Source organism: Xyrauchen texanus, chromosome 15 (genome assembly GCF_025860055.1).
Source record: "Xyrauchen texanus isolate HMW12.3.18 chromosome 15, RBS_HiC_50CHRs, whole genome shotgun sequence".
Taxonomy (NCBI): Eukaryota; Metazoa; Chordata; class Actinopteri; order Cypriniformes; family Catostomidae; genus Xyrauchen; species Xyrauchen texanus.
Window position 1 is genome coordinate 43352363 of NC_068290.1, and position 21117 is coordinate 43373479.

The window sequence follows — 21117 nt, forward strand, 5'->3', positions numbered from 1 at the left end:
TATGATTCCAAAGTGGCACCAATAGGTGCTTCTTTGATGTTCCCATAAATCCTCAGCACCAAACCTCCACAGGTAGGTGGCAGTCCTCAATTAATTTTCCCTGCACTCTGCGGCGCCAAGCTTGATCTGGCTTCCCTCCGTGCTGTGCCTTGTGCAGCCCCTCACTTTAAAAAGTAGGTTTTCGTAGGTGGACCTTATTAGAAAACTTAGCCTGGCCTGGGGTACCTTCCACAGGTCAGCCCCTCCTAACACTCAGATGTCCTCTCCCATATGGTCCAGCACCCTTGCTGCTGCTGGCTGACTGCCCCAAACTTATACACTTCCTATTCCATCCTAATTACTTCCATAACTACATTTCTTTTATCTGTTTTGGGAGGCTGCTGACCACAGCTTGGGAGCAAAGGCACAGCAGTGTGCACGCACAAGATCGTGCAGACACAGAGTGCACTCTCCTAGCACTGTCCTCACTCTTTTCCAAGTGTCTTAGCAGCAGCTATTACCAATGTGTAGAAAATAGAAGGGAAAAAAAACCCCACTTAATTAATTTTGTAGCGGTATTGCATGTCTTACGCAACATTTTAAGTATCCCTGCACATTCAGTGTTCACAGTGCACAAAATCCCCAAATTTTTTTATTTTTACATGTTGGTGAAAAGCAGTAATCCACCCATTTGAACACAAAAAAATAAACAGTTTCATTCTATAGGACTAAATCCATGTCTCTCCATGCATATGTCTCGTCATCATCTCTCTCCGTGCAGCGTAGACTGTTTAACATGCATGTGCTCTCGTAAAGTGACAGAGCGCTAGTTTTATTCCTGCTATAAAAAAAGCAACTTTTCTCTCATTAATTCACCTTTAGAGATAAAGCGCCAAATGAGATGTAATAAAAGTTGTTACACCCCAGTTATACATGTGCCTGGAAATCACCCTCATGAAACACTAGTTAAATTTCTCATTTCTGGCTGTACAGGTATTTTTGTGCTTTGTGAATCAGTCTGTGTTGTTCTTTATGTTGTCTGATTTCATGTTATATACACATTCTTAATTCACAGATTAGGCCTAATATCCCCCTAATGTATATTACATGTCACAACCGATTTGGAAGACTCTTCTCAGGGATTCATATGTTTATTACATTCAGCCAATAATCCCATCTTTAACTCAGTGATTAAACTTAATTAATTCAGTTTGGGGGGATATTGTCTTAAAAACATAAAATATGTAAAAAATAATTATCTCCTGGCCAGTAGAAAAAATCCTTAGCGTTGAGCCATGACAGGGGACTCTTATTTTGAAATGTATGTGCTTCACTGCTTCCAACTGCTCATTCAGACAGATAAGGGAAATAGAATATGCACTCTTAAAGCATCTACAACATTTACAATCTAAATGCTTTAAAGTAAACATTGTCGTAATCAATAGTAGGTCATCAGCGATTGCTTGTCAAAAATGTCCGGAACTCACTGATTGCCAACGGCTCTGAAACTGCTGGAAACATTGTATCATGAGTGTCTTCACTTTAAATCAAAAAGCACACACACTTAATTAAATTGTAGCCTTTTGAAATGGTGTTTCCATCTCCAAATGTAAGACCACTGCAAAGGATAATTAAGACCTTTGTTATACCATTAAAGAAATTGAATACTTTTTATGCTCTTATATTAAAAAATAAAAATGAATTTAAGACACTAACACTTTTTAAAGACCTGCAGGAACTCTTATTTATTTTGACAAGATCCTTGTGATCTATAGTATGCAGTTCATTCTTTATTGAGTATGTGTATAAATTTAAATAAATGATGAAATACCTGATATATTCTAAAGGGAATATAGCGGAAGCCTCCGTCTTCTGTGGGATACTCCATTAGTTTACGATTCATGGCCCAGAACTGGTCAAACTTATCTGAAGAAAGAAAGAAATTACTCAGTGACAGTACTCAGCATTCATGTTGATACTCTTTTAAAAATGAAGCACAGTAGAAGCTCTGTCAGAGATAGTCAACATGAAATGAAAATTCACCCCATTTACTTTCTTACTAAAATAGCTTGTGAAACAGTAGGCATTATTCCACGATAAATGTTTCAAACAGCACTCTTCCAGATTTTTGACATGTTAAAGGCTTCCAATTATCATCTTGGAAATAAAGTGGCGATTTAGCTTTTTTTTTTATCCAATTTTGAGTAAAATTTATGTCTTACACCATTCCAATGGAATAGTAAGTCAAGAAAGAGATAATAAAAAAAGCACCCTTGTATTTGCATTGCAAATATGAATGAATGTCCCATAAACCATAAATTTGATATAAACATGTCAAAGCTATAATGGTGAGTAAAATAAAAACTTGATAAAGTCAGGCAGAGAAAGAAATGACACAGGCATGAGAGTTGCAATTTAACTTGTGTGTATGTTCAGTTACACTGGCTGCACTCTCACATGTGCAGCTGAAAATCAAGATCCGCTTAGAAAATGTTCCTTTCCCTTCTCTCAGACTCTAATCAGAGCAGAGGACAGCTGTTTTACCATCAAAACATGCTGACTTCTGAAACTTACACCTCTCTCAGTTCATCTCCAGAGCTTCATGTTTTCACCTTCAAATTAACTACTGAAACCACTCAACTCACACTATTCTGCCTTTACTATTACACACACGTGGACAGATGATTTTGAACATACTGTAGTTATCATGTTTAAAACTAGGGCAGGGTAAATAAATATTGATTTTCCAATTAAATGCAATCTTCCTTTGAATATCGACAAAATCCCAAGATGAATCTTTTACTCTCCAATGTGAGTAAATCACTCGCATACACAACCAAATTTCATGCAAATGTCATTAAAAATGGCAGTGATTACTTATTGACTGGTAAATGTACAGATTTCACTCAGCAGTGATCGAGTAATAAAGTGGTGAAGACGTTTAGTATGATCCTTTCACTGCATGTTGACAGTAAAAATTTGGTTTGATACGTTCCGTGTAATGTGTCCAAAGAAGAGATCCACAAAATCCATTTGTCATGGTCTCTTTGAATAGACTTTCATTTATTACTGTCAGGTTTTGATCAACAACATCATCATAGGGCAGAAGCCATTCAACTGCACTCTTGTTAATATGCGGCTCAACCAAAACTCTGACACTAGACAGCACCATTTTTTGACAACCACCCCTGGAGTCATGAGTTCAAATCCAGGGTATGCTGAGTGACTCCAGCCAGGTCTCTTAAGCAACCAAATTGGCCCGGTTGCTAGGGAGGGTAGAGTCACATGGGGTAACCTCCTTGTGGTCGTGATTAGAGGTTCTCACTCTCAATGGGGCATGTGGTAAGTTGTGCATGGATCGCAGAGAGTAGCATGAGCCTCCACATGCTGTGAGTCTCCGCGGTGTCATGCACACTAAGTCACGTGATAAGATGTGTGGATTGACTCTCTCAGAGGCGGAGGCAACTGAAGCTTGTCCTCCGCCACCTGGATTGAGATGAGTAACCGCACCACCATGAGAACCTACTTAGTAGTGGCAATTGGGCATTCCAAACTGGGAGAAAAGGGGATTAAGAAAACAAAAAATAGCACCATTTCATCACTTGTTCTAAACATCAATGTAAAAACATTGTAAATCCATGTAAATACACAGAACTAAATAGTAGGGATGAGAAAATATGGTTCTCACGATTCGTTTCGATATACAATATGAGGTTAACGATTTGATAAAATCTTGATTGGATATTATAACACTTAAATGACAAAACTGCTCATTATAATTTCTCATCAAAATAAAGTTCTTCAATACACAGTATAAAAGCTCAAAGTTTAAATAGTTTAAGTAGTTTCTCATATACCTTTCTCTCAAACCATATATAACCATATAATTGTGCATATTCTGTGTAAAATAATAAATAGGCTTATAAAATTTCAGGGGAGGAGAAAACACGTGCAATATATTTAGCTGATGACACACAAATTCTAATGTATTTTGGCACAAATAAGTTGGTCACAATAACTAATAAAATATTTGGTAAAATGTTTGTTCCATGTGTTAGAATGGTAAATAACACATTTTTCTGTTCAGACAGTTGTATTATTAGTTTTAGCTATTGCAGTTCATGGTAGTTATAATTTAAATTTCAATGTTTCATTTTAAAGGAATGTTCCAGATTCAATAAAAGTTAAGCTCAATCAACTGCATTTGAGGAATAATATTGATTACCACAAAAAATCATTATGACTTGTTCCTCCTTTCTTTAAAAAAAAGCAAAACTCTTGTTTTTCAGTGAGGCACTTACAACTAAATCAATCTGTAAACATTCAAAAGTATAGTCACATGATGTGAACAAATGCGTATAAACATGATTTTATTGTGATAAAATCACGTACTAACCTTTTCTGTGTAAAGTTATGGCCCCATTCACTTCCATCGTAAGTGCTTCACTGTAACCTACATTTTTGCTTTTTTTTAAGGAAAGGAGGAACATGCTGAATGTTTTTTTTTTAGTGGCAATCAACATTATGCCACATATGCTGCCGATTGAGCTTAACATATTGGGGACAATATTTTAGTAAATAAAAAATCCAACAAAGAGAATGCTGCAAAAGTGGGGTATAATGTTAAGGTGATAAATTGTCAAGAGTTCAAGTCAGTCCAAAGCAGCAAAATAACCATAACATTCTTTTTACAAAGCCTTTATTATCACATAGCTGTATAAAAACACAACATTTTCATTATTTAGCTTTTTATACAGCCATGCGATGAAGGCTTTTTTAATGTACATGGTACATACTGAAACAGTGTTGACTCGACATCTGATGTCTGAAGTAAATTCTGGGGTCATGAAGCAAAACCAGTTGAGAACCACAAGTGTAAAAAAGAGTGCAGGTAAAGTGTAAATTAACAGGGGAACATGAAGGCAGTTCTTACCATTTTGCAGGCCCATCCACAGCTGCTTATGATCTTTCTTCTGCATATCGTTGATGACCTGACTCTTGTGTTTAAGGACATCTGCCTCTTTAATGCACGACATGAAATGTGCTTCTATCACAGAGTTTGATGAACAGTGAAGTAAATCTTGATCTGGGAAGTTCTACAAAACAAAACAATTACTACAGTGACATATTAACAAGTAAATGATGAATGATAAATGAATGAAGCGGTCACACACCTTAAAGTGCACAGTGACATTCCAGGGGAGAGCTGTGTTTAAAGCATGGAGGTCAAACAACACGCCAATTGGGTAGTGCCTTAAAAACAATGAAGAGAACTGTCAAAAAAACATTTATAGTCCACAGTGATACACAAGGCTTTATAAGTTGTTTTTCTGGGTTGGCTGAGGCCACGTCCTCACAGCTATACAGCAGAAATGAAAACAGCTTTCCAGGCAAATGCAAGTTCTCATGTGCAGTATAAGTTTTGATCTCTCCTGCCACCTTGTGGAATAATAAAACCATAAAGCTAGAACTGGACAACACCATTTATCCACAACAGACATGCAGACATACAGCTGCCAGGATTTGAGTGTGCAAAGTTTTTGGAAATGAAAAAATAATAAATTACTATCTAATTAAATGTGCTTCAAGTGATTTTTGGAATAGCATGCATAAAATATCCCTACTACTCTGTGATGGAGCGATATGAAGCCCCTTCCGAGGACAAGGAGGGAGTTTCTTTTCTAAAATAGTTTTGCATTCCCTCACAATAGCTTTGTCCATCCCTTACGAAAATTAACCATGGTTTTACTACGGAAACTATAGCTACACTGTGGTATTTGTAGTAAAAACGTACTGACCACATAATTTACCATGGTGTTTCTACAGTGCCACATTTTAACCACGATATTTGTGGTAAAACCATTTTAATAATACAGGAAAACCAAAACCATGGTAATAAAAATCATAATCATTCTGTAAAAAACACAGTTAGTTTTACTCTGGTCAAACCATGTTAAATTGACATGCACTATGGATTTTAGAACCACAAAACGTGATATAGCATCATGGTTACTAATGTTTTACTATAGCATTTATATATATTTACTATAGTTTTTGTGATGGCAATCATTTCTTTTTCGTGGAAATTATACTTGTACCACAAATGGACCATGGTGTTACTGTAGTAAAATAGATTTTGTATTATTATTATTATTATTATTATTATTATTATTATTATTATTATCTAATTATCTATTAGGGCTGGGCGATAAAACGATATCGATATTTATTTTTACTATAGCATTTATATATATTTACTATAGTTTTTGTGATGGCAATCATTTCTTTTTCGTGGAAATTATACTTGTACCACAAATGGACCATGGTGTTACTGTAGTAAAATAGATTTTGTATTATTATTATTATTATTATTATTATTATTATCTAATTATCTATTAGGGCTGGGCGATAAAACGATATCGATATTTATTTTTACTATAGCATTTATATATATTTACTATAGTTTTTGTGATGGCAATCATTTCTTTTTCGTGGAAATTATACTTGTACCACAAATGGACCATGGTGTTACTGTAGTAAAATAGATTTTGTATTATTATTATTATTATTATTATTATTATTATCTAATTATCTATTAGGGCTGGGCGATAAAACGATATCGATATTTATCACGATAAAGAAAATCCACGATAAGCTTTTGAGGAATTTTCTATATTTACTGCGTGTTGCTAAAACATAAGCAGTTCGGCTTTCTCAGGCTGCGTTTCCACTGGGGTGGACAAAATCCGTTCAAAAGGCGCTCACAGCACTAGGAGAGAGCTTGCCACCGCTGCCAATCCTACGATCCACCTTGCGAGCATGACGCTCGGCTTTCATAGGAATGAATTGAAAACGCTCTCAGCTTCGCTCACAACGCGCCAGTGGTAACGTAGGGTCAGACTGGATGAACTTGCTAATGCTAGCTGCCTTGCTAACAATTAGGTTATGTCGGACACCGGATTGATTCCATCTGCACCGCTTCATGACAACGGTTGCGCCCTCTCATCGTCTCTAGTGAAGAGAGCGTCAGAACAACAGTGATGTGGACATCAGCTCTGATCTTTCTGCGCTGTAATCTTGAATATTGTTCTCTAGTACCAAACATGCATCATTTCTGCCCTGTCCCGCTCCGCACACGTTGCCTCTTTTCCCTGCATGTGTGTATTCATGAAGCGCCGCATCAGTTAACATGGTTTCAAAGTACCTTTTAGACCATAACGTTTTTCTAAATGTATCTAATAAACAAATCGAATAAACAAATCGATTTCTGTTCTAATTTTGTGGAAAATTAATTAGATGTCTGGAATGGATAAGGGAAGACTCAAATTACTAGTTGGTAGACCAGTCTCTCACTTTAATGAAAATATACAAATGTTTTTTACATTTTTTTTAAAAACTTTTTCTAAATGTTCTATCGGGACACCCCTGAACCCACATTCAGCATCATTCCACAGTCACAAGGGCTTCTATGCCCCATACTTGGGTATCTGAATCTAAAGAAATATAAAAAATATTAATTTTAATGTAAAAATATTCCAACAAATACTGGACTGCTGTCACTATGCTTCAGAACAAACAGATGATCTTTTAACATTCATTTTCAAATGATAAACTATCAAATATTTTAATATTTTGGTAAAAGATCCTGCAGACCCCACTGACCCCCTGTTCAGTTTTGACTATTTTGACTGTTTAGAATGTATTTTTTCTTTGGTCAACTGTTAAATAAAAAAAAAGAAAGTGCAATGTATAAATGTATATCGTGATAAATATCAATATCGAACAATATGAAAAAGATTATCGTGATAACAATTTTGGCGATATCGCTCCGGCCCTATTATCTATCTATCTAAGTAATATCGCACGAGCAAGAGTGTGATATGGTCCTACATCAGCACTGCTGTGCACGGCCGCATAGGTAATTACAGCAGTGCTGATTTAGGGCCATATAGCACGATTGCTAGTGTGAGATTGCTTATATATAACAGTTCAATGAACAAGTAAATGTAAAACAATTTGCAAAAACCGAGTGCGGTAATAAAAACACATTTGTGAATGGATCTACTTTCTTACGCAACGTTTCAGAATCTGCCGTTGCTGGTTCAAACCAAATGATGCGTCCAAACCTCCGTTAGTAATTCAAAAAGTTAAATTCAGAAATAGTATCATGGCTTGTGCTGTTTCTAACAAGATATTGGATTAAAAAAGGATGGATTTATGGGTGTGTGTGTGGTGTGTGTGTGTGTGTGTGAGAGTGAGTGAGTGAGAGAGACAGGGTGTGTGAGATCACCCGTTGCCACTCCAAGCAGAGATTCTGTCAGCGTTCTGAAGGTCAGCTTTTTCAGTGGAAAAATAGCTACCAAGCAGGGGTATTTCTCCCTATTTTGTGGTAGCCGCGCAAGAGTAGATCACTATAGATACAGCGATGTCCTCCGCCATTTTAAACAGTGTGTATCCAATGTCAAAACTCGGTAAACGCCTCGAGTTCTGTAATCAAACAGTCTGTTGTGTCTCTCAGCTGCGATGAGCCTTAATCCTGAAATTGTTCATTTAAAGCTCCTAGCTTAAGTAATGTAGTGGTAATACGAGCGATCACGGAGCGCTGTTCTATGTAAACAATGACTAACGGATTCAAATTACGTCACCAACTGGCTCATATTACACACAAAAATTATCTTTTTCCACCACCTGCTGGCTAACATGTCATTTAAAAAAAAAAGACAGAACTCCTAACAGATCTGCACTGCTCTTACACTTTAGTTTAGAAGAGCACGAACACAAGCGGAGTGATACACACAGTGAAGTGTCTAATATATATATATATATATATATATATATATATATATATATATATATATATATACATACACTCACCTAAAGGATTATTAGGAACACCATACTAATACTGTTTTCGCCTTCAGAACTGCCTTAATTCTATGTGGCATTGATTCAACAAGGTGCTGAAAGCATTCTTTAGAAATGTTGGCCCATATTGATAGGATAGCATCTTGCAGTTGATGGAGATTTGTGGGATGCATATCCAGGGCACGAAGCTCCCGTTCCACCACATCCCAAAGATGCTCTATTGGGTTGAGATCTGTTGACTGTGGGGGCCATTTTAGTACAGTGAACTCATTGTCATGTTCAAGAAACCAATTTGAAATGATTCGAGCTTTGTGACATGGTGCATTATCCTGCTGGAAGTAGCCATCAGAGGATAGGTACATGGTGGCCATAAAGGGATGGACATGGTCAGAAACAATGCTCAGGTAGGCCGTGGCATTTAAATGATGCCCAATTGGCACTAAGGGGCCTAAAGTGTGCCAAGAAAACATCCCCCACACCATTACACCACCACCACCAGCCTGCACAGTGGTAACAAGGCATGATGGATCCATGTTCTCATTCTGTTTACGCCAAATTCTGACTCTACCATCTGAATGTCTCAACAGAAATCGTGACTCATCAGACCAGGCAACATTTTTCCAGTCTTCAACTGTCCAATTTTGGTGAGCTCTTGCCAATTGTAGCCTCTTCTTCCTATTTGTAGTGGAGATGAGTGGTACCCGGTGGGGTCTTCTGCTGTTGTAGCCCATCCGCCTCAAGGTTGTGCGTGTTGTGGCTTCACAAATGCTTTGCTGCATACCTCGGTTGTAACGAGTGGTTATTACAGGCAAAGTTGCTCTTCTATCAGCTTGAATCAGTCGGCCCATTCTCCTCTGACCTCTAGCATCAACAAGGCATTTTCGCCCACAGGACTGCCGCATACTGGATGTTTTTCCTTTTCACACCATTCTTTGTAAACCCTAGAAATGGTTGTGCGTGAAAATCCCAGTAACTGAGCAGATTGTGAAATACTCAGACCGCCCGTCTGGCACCAACAACCATGCCACGCTCAAAATTGCTTAAATCACCTTTCTTTCCCATTCCGACATTCAGTTTGGAGTTCAGGAGATTGTCTTGACCAGGACCACACCCCTAAATGCATTGAAGCAACTGCCATGTGATTGGTTGATTAGATAATTGCATTAATGAGAAATTGAACAGTTGTTCCTAATAATCCTTTAGGTGAGTGTATATATATATATATATATATATATATATATACACACACACACACACACACACACACACACACAAACACACACACACACACACACATACATACATACATACATACATACACTGATCAGCCACAACAATAAAATCACCTACCTAATATTTTGTAGGACCCCCATGCTGCCAAAACACCGCCAACCCGCAGATGATGTTCTTCTCACCACAGCTGTACAGAGCGGTTATCGGAGTTACTGTAGATGACAGCTCTGTATAATTTTGGTGAGAATATCATCTCAGAATGCTATGCTGAGATGCGGAATGGCAGTTTTGGTGGCCAGGTCAGCTAATGTTCTTCAATCTACACCACGCTATCATTCAGGTAGAACTATTCTTTCAACCACTAAAGATAGCTTCACTAATAATCTTGAAGAACTTGAAGTAATATGTAATCGCCTTGATTAAAGAAAAAAGCCCCGCACCATGGTACAATGATCCCATTCATACTCTGAAGAGAGCAGCTCGGAAAATGGAGCGGAAGTATGGAAAATTAGAGGTATTTTACAGTGCATGGAAGGATAGTGTCTGTACCTACAGACAGCCACTAAAAGCTGCCAGGTCAGCATATTTTAGCAAACTCATAGAAAATAACCACAACAATCCAAGGTATTTATTCAGTACTGTGGCTAAATTGGTTACGAATGAAGGCTCGACTGAACCAGATATTCTGTGAAAGCACAACAGTAATGACTTCATTTATTTACTTATAAAATTGAAATAATCAAAATGGAATTATGCAATCCTCTGTCACAGTACCACAGAAAATAGTCTCTCATAATTTTCCTCAAGAGCAACTTCAAACCTTTGCTGTCATAGGTCATAAAGAGCTAACAAAACATCAAAAGCCACAACATGACTACCACCCCTGGAGTCGTGAGTTCGAATTCAGGGCGTGCTGAGTGACTCCAGCCAGGTCTCCAAAGCAACCAAATTTGCCCAGTTGCTAGACAAGGTAGTCACATGGGGTAACCTCCTTGTGGTTGCTATAATATGTGGTTCTCGCTGCCCGTAGGGTTCGTGGTGAGTTGTGTGTGAAGGCTCCACACACGCTAGGTCTACGTGGTAACACGCTCAACAAGCCATGTGATAAGATGTGCGGATTGACGGACTCAGAGGCAACTAAGATTCGTCCTCCACCACCTGGATTGAGGTGAGTCACTACACCACCACGAGGACTTAGAGTGCATTGGAAATTGGGCATTCCAAAGTGTGGAGAAAAGAGAAAAAAATCACAACATATAAATTAGATCCAATAACAACTAAGCTCTCAAAAGAGATATTCCCTGTAAACTCAGAACCTCTTCATAATATCATTAACTCTTCACTATCCTAAGGACATGTCTCGCTTATTAAGAAGCCACAACTTGATCCTGGAGAATTGGTAATTACAGGCCGATTTCAAATATCTCATTTATGTCAAAAATACTAGAAAATGTAGTGTCCTCACAACTATGTTCATTTTCATTCTAGAGAGAAATATATATATATATATATATATATATATAACAATTTTAGTCAGGATTTACGCCCCATCACAATACAGAAACTGCACTTATCATAGTTACAAATGACTTGCTCTTAACATCTGATCATGGCTGCATTTCTCTTCTAGTGCTTATAGATCTTAGTGCTGCCTTCGACACCATATATAATGACATTCTCTTGAATAGGCTGTAGAATTATGTTGACATTTCGCTGGGAGATATTATCAGGAATTGTGGAATAAGTTTACACTGTTATGCCAACGATCCCCAACTTTACATTTCTTCGAAACCCAATGAAATTTCACAATTCTCCAAATAAGCAGAGTGTATCAATGAAATAAAAGATTGGATGGCCATAAATTACTTTCAACTCAATTCCGACAAAACAGAGGTACTAATTATTGGACCAAAAAGCTCTAAAAATAAGCAGCTAAAATATAATTTGTCACTCGTTGGATGTACTGTTACATTCTGCAGTCAAGATCTTAGGTGTTACATTTGATTCCAATCTGTACTTTAAAAATCAAATGTCCAATGATTGTAGAACTTCCACCTCATAAATATTGCTTTTATGAAATTATTACTTCAGGGGTTGAACTGATGCCAACTCCAACCTTAAGGCATGGAATACTTCATATGCCACTACCTGAACCTTGGACTTAAGATAGACCTCACTGAAATGGCCTACTGGTTGAACTGCGATGTACCTCACTGATCTCTGTCTGTGTCACCTTGGTCTAATGGTGGACTACACTCTTAAAATGGAATACATAGACTTTCAATTATTTGCCAACAAATGCCTTCATCAGCCAAATAACAAAGGACAATTGCATCTATGTGAACTTCTGCAGTTAATCCAGGATGGACATTAGTCATTAATCTTACAATTCATACAAAATCTATGTTTAAACACTGACCCTTAACACTTACTTAGTTTATTAATTTTAAACCATGACTTGCACTGCACACAAATTACTAATATTCACATTATATTCATGATGTTAGTCAGAGGGGAACTGGCCCACACATTGAGACTGGTTTCCCATAAAGTTATTTTTCACCAAAATTATATGGAGTTTTGTGTTCCTTGCCACAGTCGCCTTCAGCTTGCTCACTTATTAATACAATTATGATTTAATTACTTATTTTTATACACAATTTACAGTCATATTTAATCAAACTATACAATGATGACGAAGACATTATAGACATTACAGTTTCATTGTCTGTTAATGCCTGATCTTCTGTAAAGCTGCTTTGAAACGATGGGTGTTGTGAAAAGCACTAAACAAATACAAATGTATCAAATGTGTATATTAAATTTCATTATGAATTTCTTGGTTTACTCATTTATTTATAACAAAAATGTGTTGTAAATCGGCTTGCACCTTTAGAAGAACCATTTTAACCTTGAAAAAACAAACAGAAAACCCAGCGTCAATGTTTTAAAGTTTCGATCAAAAATCAGAGATTTTTAACCCACCATTTGAGTGGCGTTCCTTCATATTCAAACCACATCTCCTCCACGTCTTCTGCCTTTATGACTTTGAGAAAATGTTTCTTGACTTTATCAGTGACTAGCGTCAGGTAGCTGACCCGCGGGAGGAGTAGCTGATGGAGGACAAGAGAACAGGTCAGGTAATATCAAATTACATATTATACAGCAGAAAGAGAGTGTACATTCTCTTAACTTACATAGTATGGTTCTGCTTCTCTCTCCGTGCTCTCCTCTGGAGACATTGTAAAACAGGCTGGTATCCTTCCAAACCAAACATCTCGGAGGACATCCTTGTCATCTGCCATGTTCTTCTTTCTCCAGGTGACACATATAATGTCTTCAGATTGATCGGTTCAGGACACATAAGAGCCAGCACGGAGTTAAAACCACTGGAATCTTATAATATAAGGATATCAAGATGTCTTGGCATAAACTTAAATAAACCTGACAAACAGCCTAATATAACACAACACGACACACAGAGAGAGACTAACTGACACAGTACTGTAGTAAACCGGAAATGAACTGGCATGAACCATAAACAAATATAATCAGCAGAGTAACCCATTCATATCTCTTCAAGTGTTCTATGTAATATAATCACACCTTCTAAAGAACTGACTGGACCAATAATAAAGTGCTTATAAACATAATCGATCCTACAATAATCATCAGATTCACGTGAAGTCAAAGATGCTAATTTAGTCTCTCTGCTAATGCTCTGCTGTCAGTATTTCAACTATCTATGAAAAACAGAACACTGGCAAACGTAATAAACCAAAAGATTAAACTCACAGACACAGTATTTGTGATATTTATTAATGCTTCTGAAGCAGTAAATGTGATCATGTATGTAAATAAAGCTAACACTGATAGCACAACATTAAACGCGTACTAACGCCCTTGAAGCGATAAAAATACCCCTGTCCTAAAGATCACATCACCTCCTACATCTGAACATGAACAACAGATAGAAAACAGATGAACAAATTACATTAATTAAGCGTCGACAGTGAGCATTACAGTTGAGCTCATCTTCAAAACCCAGCGATGACATGCAGCCTTACGTTGGCAATAACCTTCAAAATAAAAGTCCAAAAGATCCTTAAACTTTCATAATACAAGTCCCAGAGAAAACGTCTAGTGCCATTCCCATGGATGCTTTTAAAAAATGAAATAAAAATATATTACACACACACACACAAATGTTCCCACATCTATCTATCAGTGGATTACCAGCTTTTTGACAGACTGGCAGCAGCAAGTAAGACAGAAATTCACTTCCAGCACCTGTATGATAAGCACTGGTGCCCCCAGGGATGTGTACTCTCCCCACTACTCTTCTCCCTTTATATAAATGACTGCACAAGGATCCCTCTCTCAAGCTTCTGACGTTTGCAGACGAAACCACTGTCATCGGCCTCATCCAACCATTGTGAAAAAGGCCCAGCAGAGGTTGTAGGCCTACTTCCTTCACCAGTTGAGGAAGTTCAACCTGCCACAGGCGCTGCTGATTCAGTTCTACTCAGCAGTCATTGAGTCTGTCCTCTGCACTTCAGTAACTGTCTGGTTTTGTGCAGCTATAAAATTTGATATCAGAAGACTACAAAGGACAGTTCAGACTGCTGAGAGGATTATTGGTTGCCCCCATGCCCTCCCTTCAAGAACAATACACGACCAGAGTGAGGAAAAGTGCTTGAAAAATCACTCTGGATCCCACTCACCCTGCCCACAACCTTTTTGAACTGTTGTCTTCCTAGCGACGCTTCAGAGCTCTGAGCACCAGAACGGTCAGACACAGGAACAGTTTTTTCCCTCAGGCTAGCCATCTCATGAACAGTTAAAGCCGCCCCATTGAGCAATAATTATGTGCAATACACAGTCTAGTCAATTATATTTATTTAACATATCCTACCTCTTCTGTCATTACATTCCATTGCATCTGTATATAACAGATTGGTATTTGTACATACGTATATATATATATATATATATATATATATATATATATATATATATATATATATATATATATATATATATATATATATATATATATATATATTCATGAAAAGAGTCTGTTCAATAGAACGATTCAATTATGAGCACTTTATTGCATCTGTATTGCAACAGTAGGGTGGTGGAAGTTGTGCTAGTTTACACTACAGCATACAGGATCTAACTCTTTTTATGTTGAACCATATATAACGCAGGTGTATGTTAATTTATTCAAATGTTCATATTCTTTCAGTTTGTTTGTGTCATATTTACACAAGTGTTAAATGGTAGGAAACAGGTTGTGCGATCTCAGTAGTCCAGTAGATGACGCTATGGTCACACAGCAACCATTCATTGAGCAAGAGAAGAAACACTGCGCATGTGCGGTATCTTCCATGGCAACTGCGCATGCGTGATCTACAAATATATTTGCGGCTACGATTTACTTGCTTTATTCGATGACAATATTTTATATAAAGTATTCGCTGCGTTCATCTGAGTTTTTCCTTTTACTTCAAGTAAATGATATGGTTTGCAATTATTCCATCCATTCTTAACTATATTGACAGTGTCTTTAGCAGTAAGACTACCGTCTCTTTGTCTTTTATTGTTCATGTTTATCAACAGCTAGATCAGTTAGTGGTGTAGTTTGATAAGAGAGAAGTCAGTGATGGATGCTCCGCCCGTCACTGGTGGAACCATCAATATGATGGAGTATCTGCTGCAATGTAAACTATCAATTTATCATTGGAACCTCAACTGGTTATGGCCATTTCTGCCTTATAGCTTCTGTGCATTCTAACTTCTAACTCTTAAAAATGTATTATGTGCTGAAGGAGCATGGTAATACCCTTTTTCGGCATGGTACATGTTTTTTTTTTGGACATGTGCCACATTATTACAATTTTGTTCCTTGAGCTATCTTGGAGTAGCATTTCCTTCTGAAAAAAATTAAAATATTTATATATATAGTATATATAAAGTACATTCCTTGAATAAGGTTATAAAGTATTATCAAGGTCATGAAATATGGAAATAAAGTCATAGTAATATAGTGACTGTAATTTTTCTAGTTATGCCAGGCTGTAAATTAATTCAGATAAAATAAAAACAGGCAGGTCCCTATAAAGTTTAGACCATAATGATTAGTCATGGGGGTCTGCTGCTGCTGCAACTACTGCTACTTCTGTGTTTTATGGCAGTTGGCAAATGAACAAAAGGTGCATTTCTGCCACCTACTGATCTGGATTGTGAAGCCTGTGAGGGGGAAAAAGTGTGAAGACACTGATCAGCCACAACATTAAAACCACTTACAGGTGAATAACATTTATTATCTTGTTACAATGCCACCTGTCATGGAGGGATATAATAGGCAGCAAGTGAACAGTCAGTTCTTGAATTTCATGTGTTGGAAGCTGGAAAAATGGGCAAGCATAAGGAGCTGAGTGACTTTGACAAGGGCTAAATTGTGATGGCTAGACAACTGGATCAGAGCATCACCAAAACGACGGGTCTTGTGGGGAGTTCCCGGCATGCAGTGGTAAGTATCTACCAAAAGAGGTCCAAGGAAGGACAACTGGTGAACCGGCAACAGGGTCATGGGCACCCAAGGCTCTTTGATGTGCGTGGGGAGCAAAGGCTACCCCGTCTGGTCTGATCCCGTAGAAGAGCTACTGTAGCACAAATTGTTGATAAACATAATGCTGGCCATGTTAGAAAGGTGTTAGGGCACACAGTGCATTGCAGCTTGCTGCGTATGGGGCTGTTTAGAGACACTGTCAGACAGCCCATGCTGATCTTTGTTCACTACCTACAATGTGTAAGTGTCAGAAATGGACCATGGACTAATGGAAGAAGGTGGCCTGGTCTGAAAAATCTAGTTTTCTTTTAGATCATGTGGATGGCTGGGTACGTGTGCATCGTTTACCTGGAGAAGAGATGGCAGCGTGATGTACCATGGAAGAATTCAGGCCGGTGGAGGCAATGTTTAGCTGGGAAACCTTGGGTCCTGGCATTCATGTGGATGATACTTTGACACGTACCACCTACCTAAAAATTGTTACAGACCACGTACCCCCCTTCATGGCAATGGTATTCCCTGATGGCAATGGCCTCTTTCAGCAGGATAATACGACCTGCCACACTGCAGAAATTGTTCAGGAATGGTTTGAGGAACATGACAAAGAGTTGACTTGGCCTCCAAATTCCCAGATCTCAATCCAATTGAGCATCTGTGGGATGTGCTGGACCAACAAGTCCGATCCATGGAGGCCCCACCTCGCAACTTACAGGACTTGAAGGATCTGCTGCTGACGTCTTGGTGCCAGATACCACAGGACACCTTCAGAGGACCACATAAAAAGATTACTGAATGTATTTAACTCGATAGTTAAACCACTTGACATTTTCATGAGTCATGGCAATTGAGTTTTATTAGTCATTACAAAAAAAAATGCATAACACCAACACGAATACAAAGATAACATTTTTAAGAATTTGACACATGTGTTTCATGTGTTTTCTACTTTTTATCATCTCAGACATCCTTATTTGTCAGTATCCCTAAGACATCTGATTGTAACTATTTCTGATGTTTATTTTTTTTATTTATTTTTTCTATTTGTTACAGGCTGTGTAATGGACCAGTCTATGGAGAGTCTCTTACATCGACTCAGAGGTTTGTGTGATAACATGGAGCCTGAGAGCTTTGTTGATTATGAGCTGGTGTATCTACTTAAGGGTCAACGGGGCATCCCGTTCCTCCTGCGTGCTCGCCGTTTTCTTCTCCACCCCACCGCACCCTGGCATCTGCGCTACATGGGCCAGCCTGAGGTGGGTGACAAGAGCCTTGCACAGCTTGCCAGAATTCCTCAACGAGAGAGGCTTCTGCATGGACCGTGAGTTTGTGGCTAAGGGCAAGGTGTTCCGCAAGGGCGCCATAAAGTGGTGAGCAAACTGTCACGTGTGCTGGTGGTGGGAAACACGGAGAACACAGAGCCGCTGTCTCTGTCGTATCTGGTTGAGCTGAGTGTGCTGGCACCTGCAGGACAAGACATTGTCTCTGAAGACATGAGGAGCTTCGCAGAGCAGCTGAAACCTCTGGTGCCCCTGGAGAAGATTGACCCCAAGAGACTCATGTAGATTCAGAGACTTGAATACATTAGCGATTTTTAATTGGGGGGTGTTTTAGTGTGCAGTTAGAACTCAAACGTCGCTTGTAATATTTGTACTTTAATTGTTATAGGCCTACTTGTGATGGATAAAATGCTTATTTTCTCAAAATTAATATTTTCCATATTTTGAAGCTGATTTCTTCAAATCAGCTTCAAAATAATGAAGAAAATAATGACAAAAATAAACATTGTTTTCAAACAGCTTTACGAATAGGACTCATCAGACCAGGCGACCTTCGTCCACTGCTCCAAGGTCCTGTTCCGATGCTCACATGCCCATTGTAGGCACTTTGACGGTGCACAGGGGTCATCATGAGCACTCTGACTGGTCTGTGGCTACAAAGCCCCATACGCAGCAGGGTGCGATGCACTGTGTTGTGACACCTTCCTCCCATAAAAATCATTAAAATGTTCTGTGACTTGTGCCACAGTAGACCGTCTGTCGATTTGGACCAGGCAGGATAGCCTTTGTTGCCCCCTTTGTCTCTTTTGTGAAGGATAATGCAGATGTCAAGATTTATAGTGAAAATTGTGTTACATTTTGGTCTGTTCTCACCCAAAACTGATTGGGTGAAAACCTTTCTTCTGTTCCACCTCTAGATGGCTCTTTTACTCCATTTCTTTCCAATTTCCAGCTCATATGTAGTGAGTTGTGCCTAAGAACACCCCTTACCTGTGCTAAAATCCTGTTTTGTACTGTTGTCATATGCATTAATAACACCACATCATGTTTGATTTCTAAATATGGAATCTTCATTTGTAGTTCTTGATGCATTAGCAAAACATTGTCCAGGCAATTAGCCACATATTCACTTGTCTGCTATTATTCAGAAGACAATGTTCATATGCTTTGTTTATGTTCATATGCTTTATGTTGGAAGAAAATTGTTCCTGCATTGAGCTTGTTTTTCTTATAAAGCACTAATGTCACCTTTGACAGCTAACTTTAGAGTGCAGTTCATCAGTGGCATTCACCCATATCATGTGCCAACGCAATCAATTCTTAAAAGAAAAAAATCTACTTTATGTATACCTTTAATTTTCCTTCAATACAGTAAACATGAAATTGTAATATGTTTTCACATGAAGGGAGATTTTTATCATATAAAATTAGGCTTAAAGGAAAACTTTAATTATGTAAAAGATTTCAGCAGATAAGGAAACAAGAAAATAGTCTTTAAAATCATTTTTAGAATATTGATTTGCATTAATGAAAAAAGCCAGCCTGACAAGCAGCTTAATTTAAAGTTTTAGTGTGCATTCATTCATAAAAATGGAATTAATGATGCAGATACCACAAATTCGAAATATCAGTGTATCTTTAATATTTAAAAAAGGCATGTGTCAAACTATTTGTCAGTCTTTTGTGAATGTATTATCCAGATAATAAGCATAACCATATTATGAGCTTTTTTTAAATAGGCCTTCATCATATGTTGTGGTTGGCGATTTACAAACAACATTTCAGTATCAGTAATACTGATTAGAATGTGCGCATGAGTCTGCATGACCTCCACACACACACCTGCAACTGGCAGCTAAAGAGCTAACTGATGCAAGCCATTTCAGCCATAGAAACCATAAACAATATCATCACATAAACACTAATTAGTATAGAGGAATAATGTATTGTATAATGGTTGTTTTACTCATCTACTGATATGTTCTCTCCCCTAACTTATGGGGACACTTGGGATGTCCTTGTAATGCTGATATACCTGCACCCACACACACACATTGTACTATCGTGGTGAGAACTTTCCATTGACTTTATGTCTTCAGTGATTTTGTATGTGTATTATTTTTAGCTCCTGGAAGGGACACTTTTGATGAACTTTAAGTCATCATGCGGACTTTTGTTGTTACTACAGTGTTTAACAATACATGTTAGGTGAAAAGCAGACTTTAACCGTTTCAGAAGGTTAATATATCAAGTTTAAATAATTTAATAATATAAACAGTACTGACACTTAAGCATACAGGCATCAAAATGACATCCCGTAAACCCTGAAATGTGTTCTGTATTTTTTACAGTAAATTTAACATAATTGTTTTGTGTGTTACAAAGGTGTTAGAGATCTAGGGCTGAGCCCTGAGTCTATATGCAGAACACTAGGTTGCATGCTAGCACACTGGTCTTATGTTTAGCATGCATCATATAATGAGTGTGAGGTCAGATTATCTGGTTCTCTGTGGGTATATTGTGTAACGTGAATGTGCTGAAACAGTGGGTGTGTTGGGTGTAGACAAAGCAAAGTCTTCATGTTTGTATCCTGTGGATATTTTGTGGATTTGGATTGTGGTGAATTATGTCACTCTTGAAATGTCTCATTGTGTTGTGCCTGTATGCATGTCTGATGTTTAATGTTAGCCCAAGTGTTCTTGGGCGAACACTATATTTGGAATGTCAATAAGAAAAACGAAGCTTCAGTGTCTTTGAGGATTCCTTGGTGATATAGTTCATGAATCAACACTTGGTGGGATTTGAACCAACAGCTTTCACAGTTACCTCTGATTTTTAACACAGTAGATTGCGTCACCATCCAAAAACGGCCTTCTGGAACCAAATAAAATGCTGACCAGTATAAAAAATTAAAGGAATAGTTCACCTAAAATGAAAGTTCTCTCATCGTTTACTCACCCTCATGCCATCCCAGATGTGCATGCCTTTTTTCTGCAGAACACAAATGAAGATTTTTAGAAGAACATTTCAGCTCTGTAGGTCCATACAATGCAAGTGTAGAACAGAATAGAATAGAATGAGAAATGTTTATAGAATAGATAATGTTGACCTTTGGACACACTTTGCTGAGCACATTGATTTTGTCAAGATAGAGTCAGAAATTCTTTAGAAAATGTACATATAATG

At 37.9% G+C, this 21117-nt stretch overlaps 2 protein-coding genes across 3 annotated transcripts in view; one reads left to right on the forward strand and one right to left on the reverse strand.

The window, feature by feature from the left end:
- The window catches only part of atg5 (ATG5 autophagy related 5 homolog (S. cerevisiae)), a 52615-nt gene extending 38464 nt beyond the window's left edge, over nucleotides 1-14151 (reverse strand). The window contains exons 1-6 of one of the 2 annotated variants that reach the window (XM_052143916.1): nucleotides 14072-14151; nucleotides 13275-13414; nucleotides 13063-13190; nucleotides 5154-5232; nucleotides 4913-5075; nucleotides 1811-1905 (exon numbers count right to left, since the gene is read on the reverse strand). In XM_052143916.1, the coding sequence (XP_051999876.1) occupies nucleotides 1811-1905; nucleotides 4913-5075; nucleotides 5154-5232; nucleotides 13063-13190; nucleotides 13275-13382 (573 nt within the window). In that variant the 5' untranslated portion in view covers nucleotides 13383-13414; nucleotides 14072-14151. Of the gene's footprint in view, nucleotides 1-1810; nucleotides 1906-4912; nucleotides 5076-5153; nucleotides 5233-13062; nucleotides 13191-13274; nucleotides 13474-14071 lie in introns of both variants that reach the window. The other variant, XM_052143915.1, reaches the window with a different exon arrangement.
- A 1347-nt stretch (nucleotides 14152-15498) lies between these two features.
- med18 (mediator of RNA polymerase II transcription, subunit 18 homolog (yeast)) lies at nucleotides 15499-18216 on the forward strand. Its single transcript, XM_052143920.1, is given in 4 exon segments — nucleotides 15499-16391; nucleotides 17705-17921; nucleotides 17923-18017; nucleotides 18020-18216. Coding segments are annotated over 3 exon segments (501 nt in total). The 5' UTR covers nucleotides 15499-16391; nucleotides 17705-17712.
- The last annotated feature ends 2901 nt before the right edge of the window (nucleotides 18217-21117 follow it).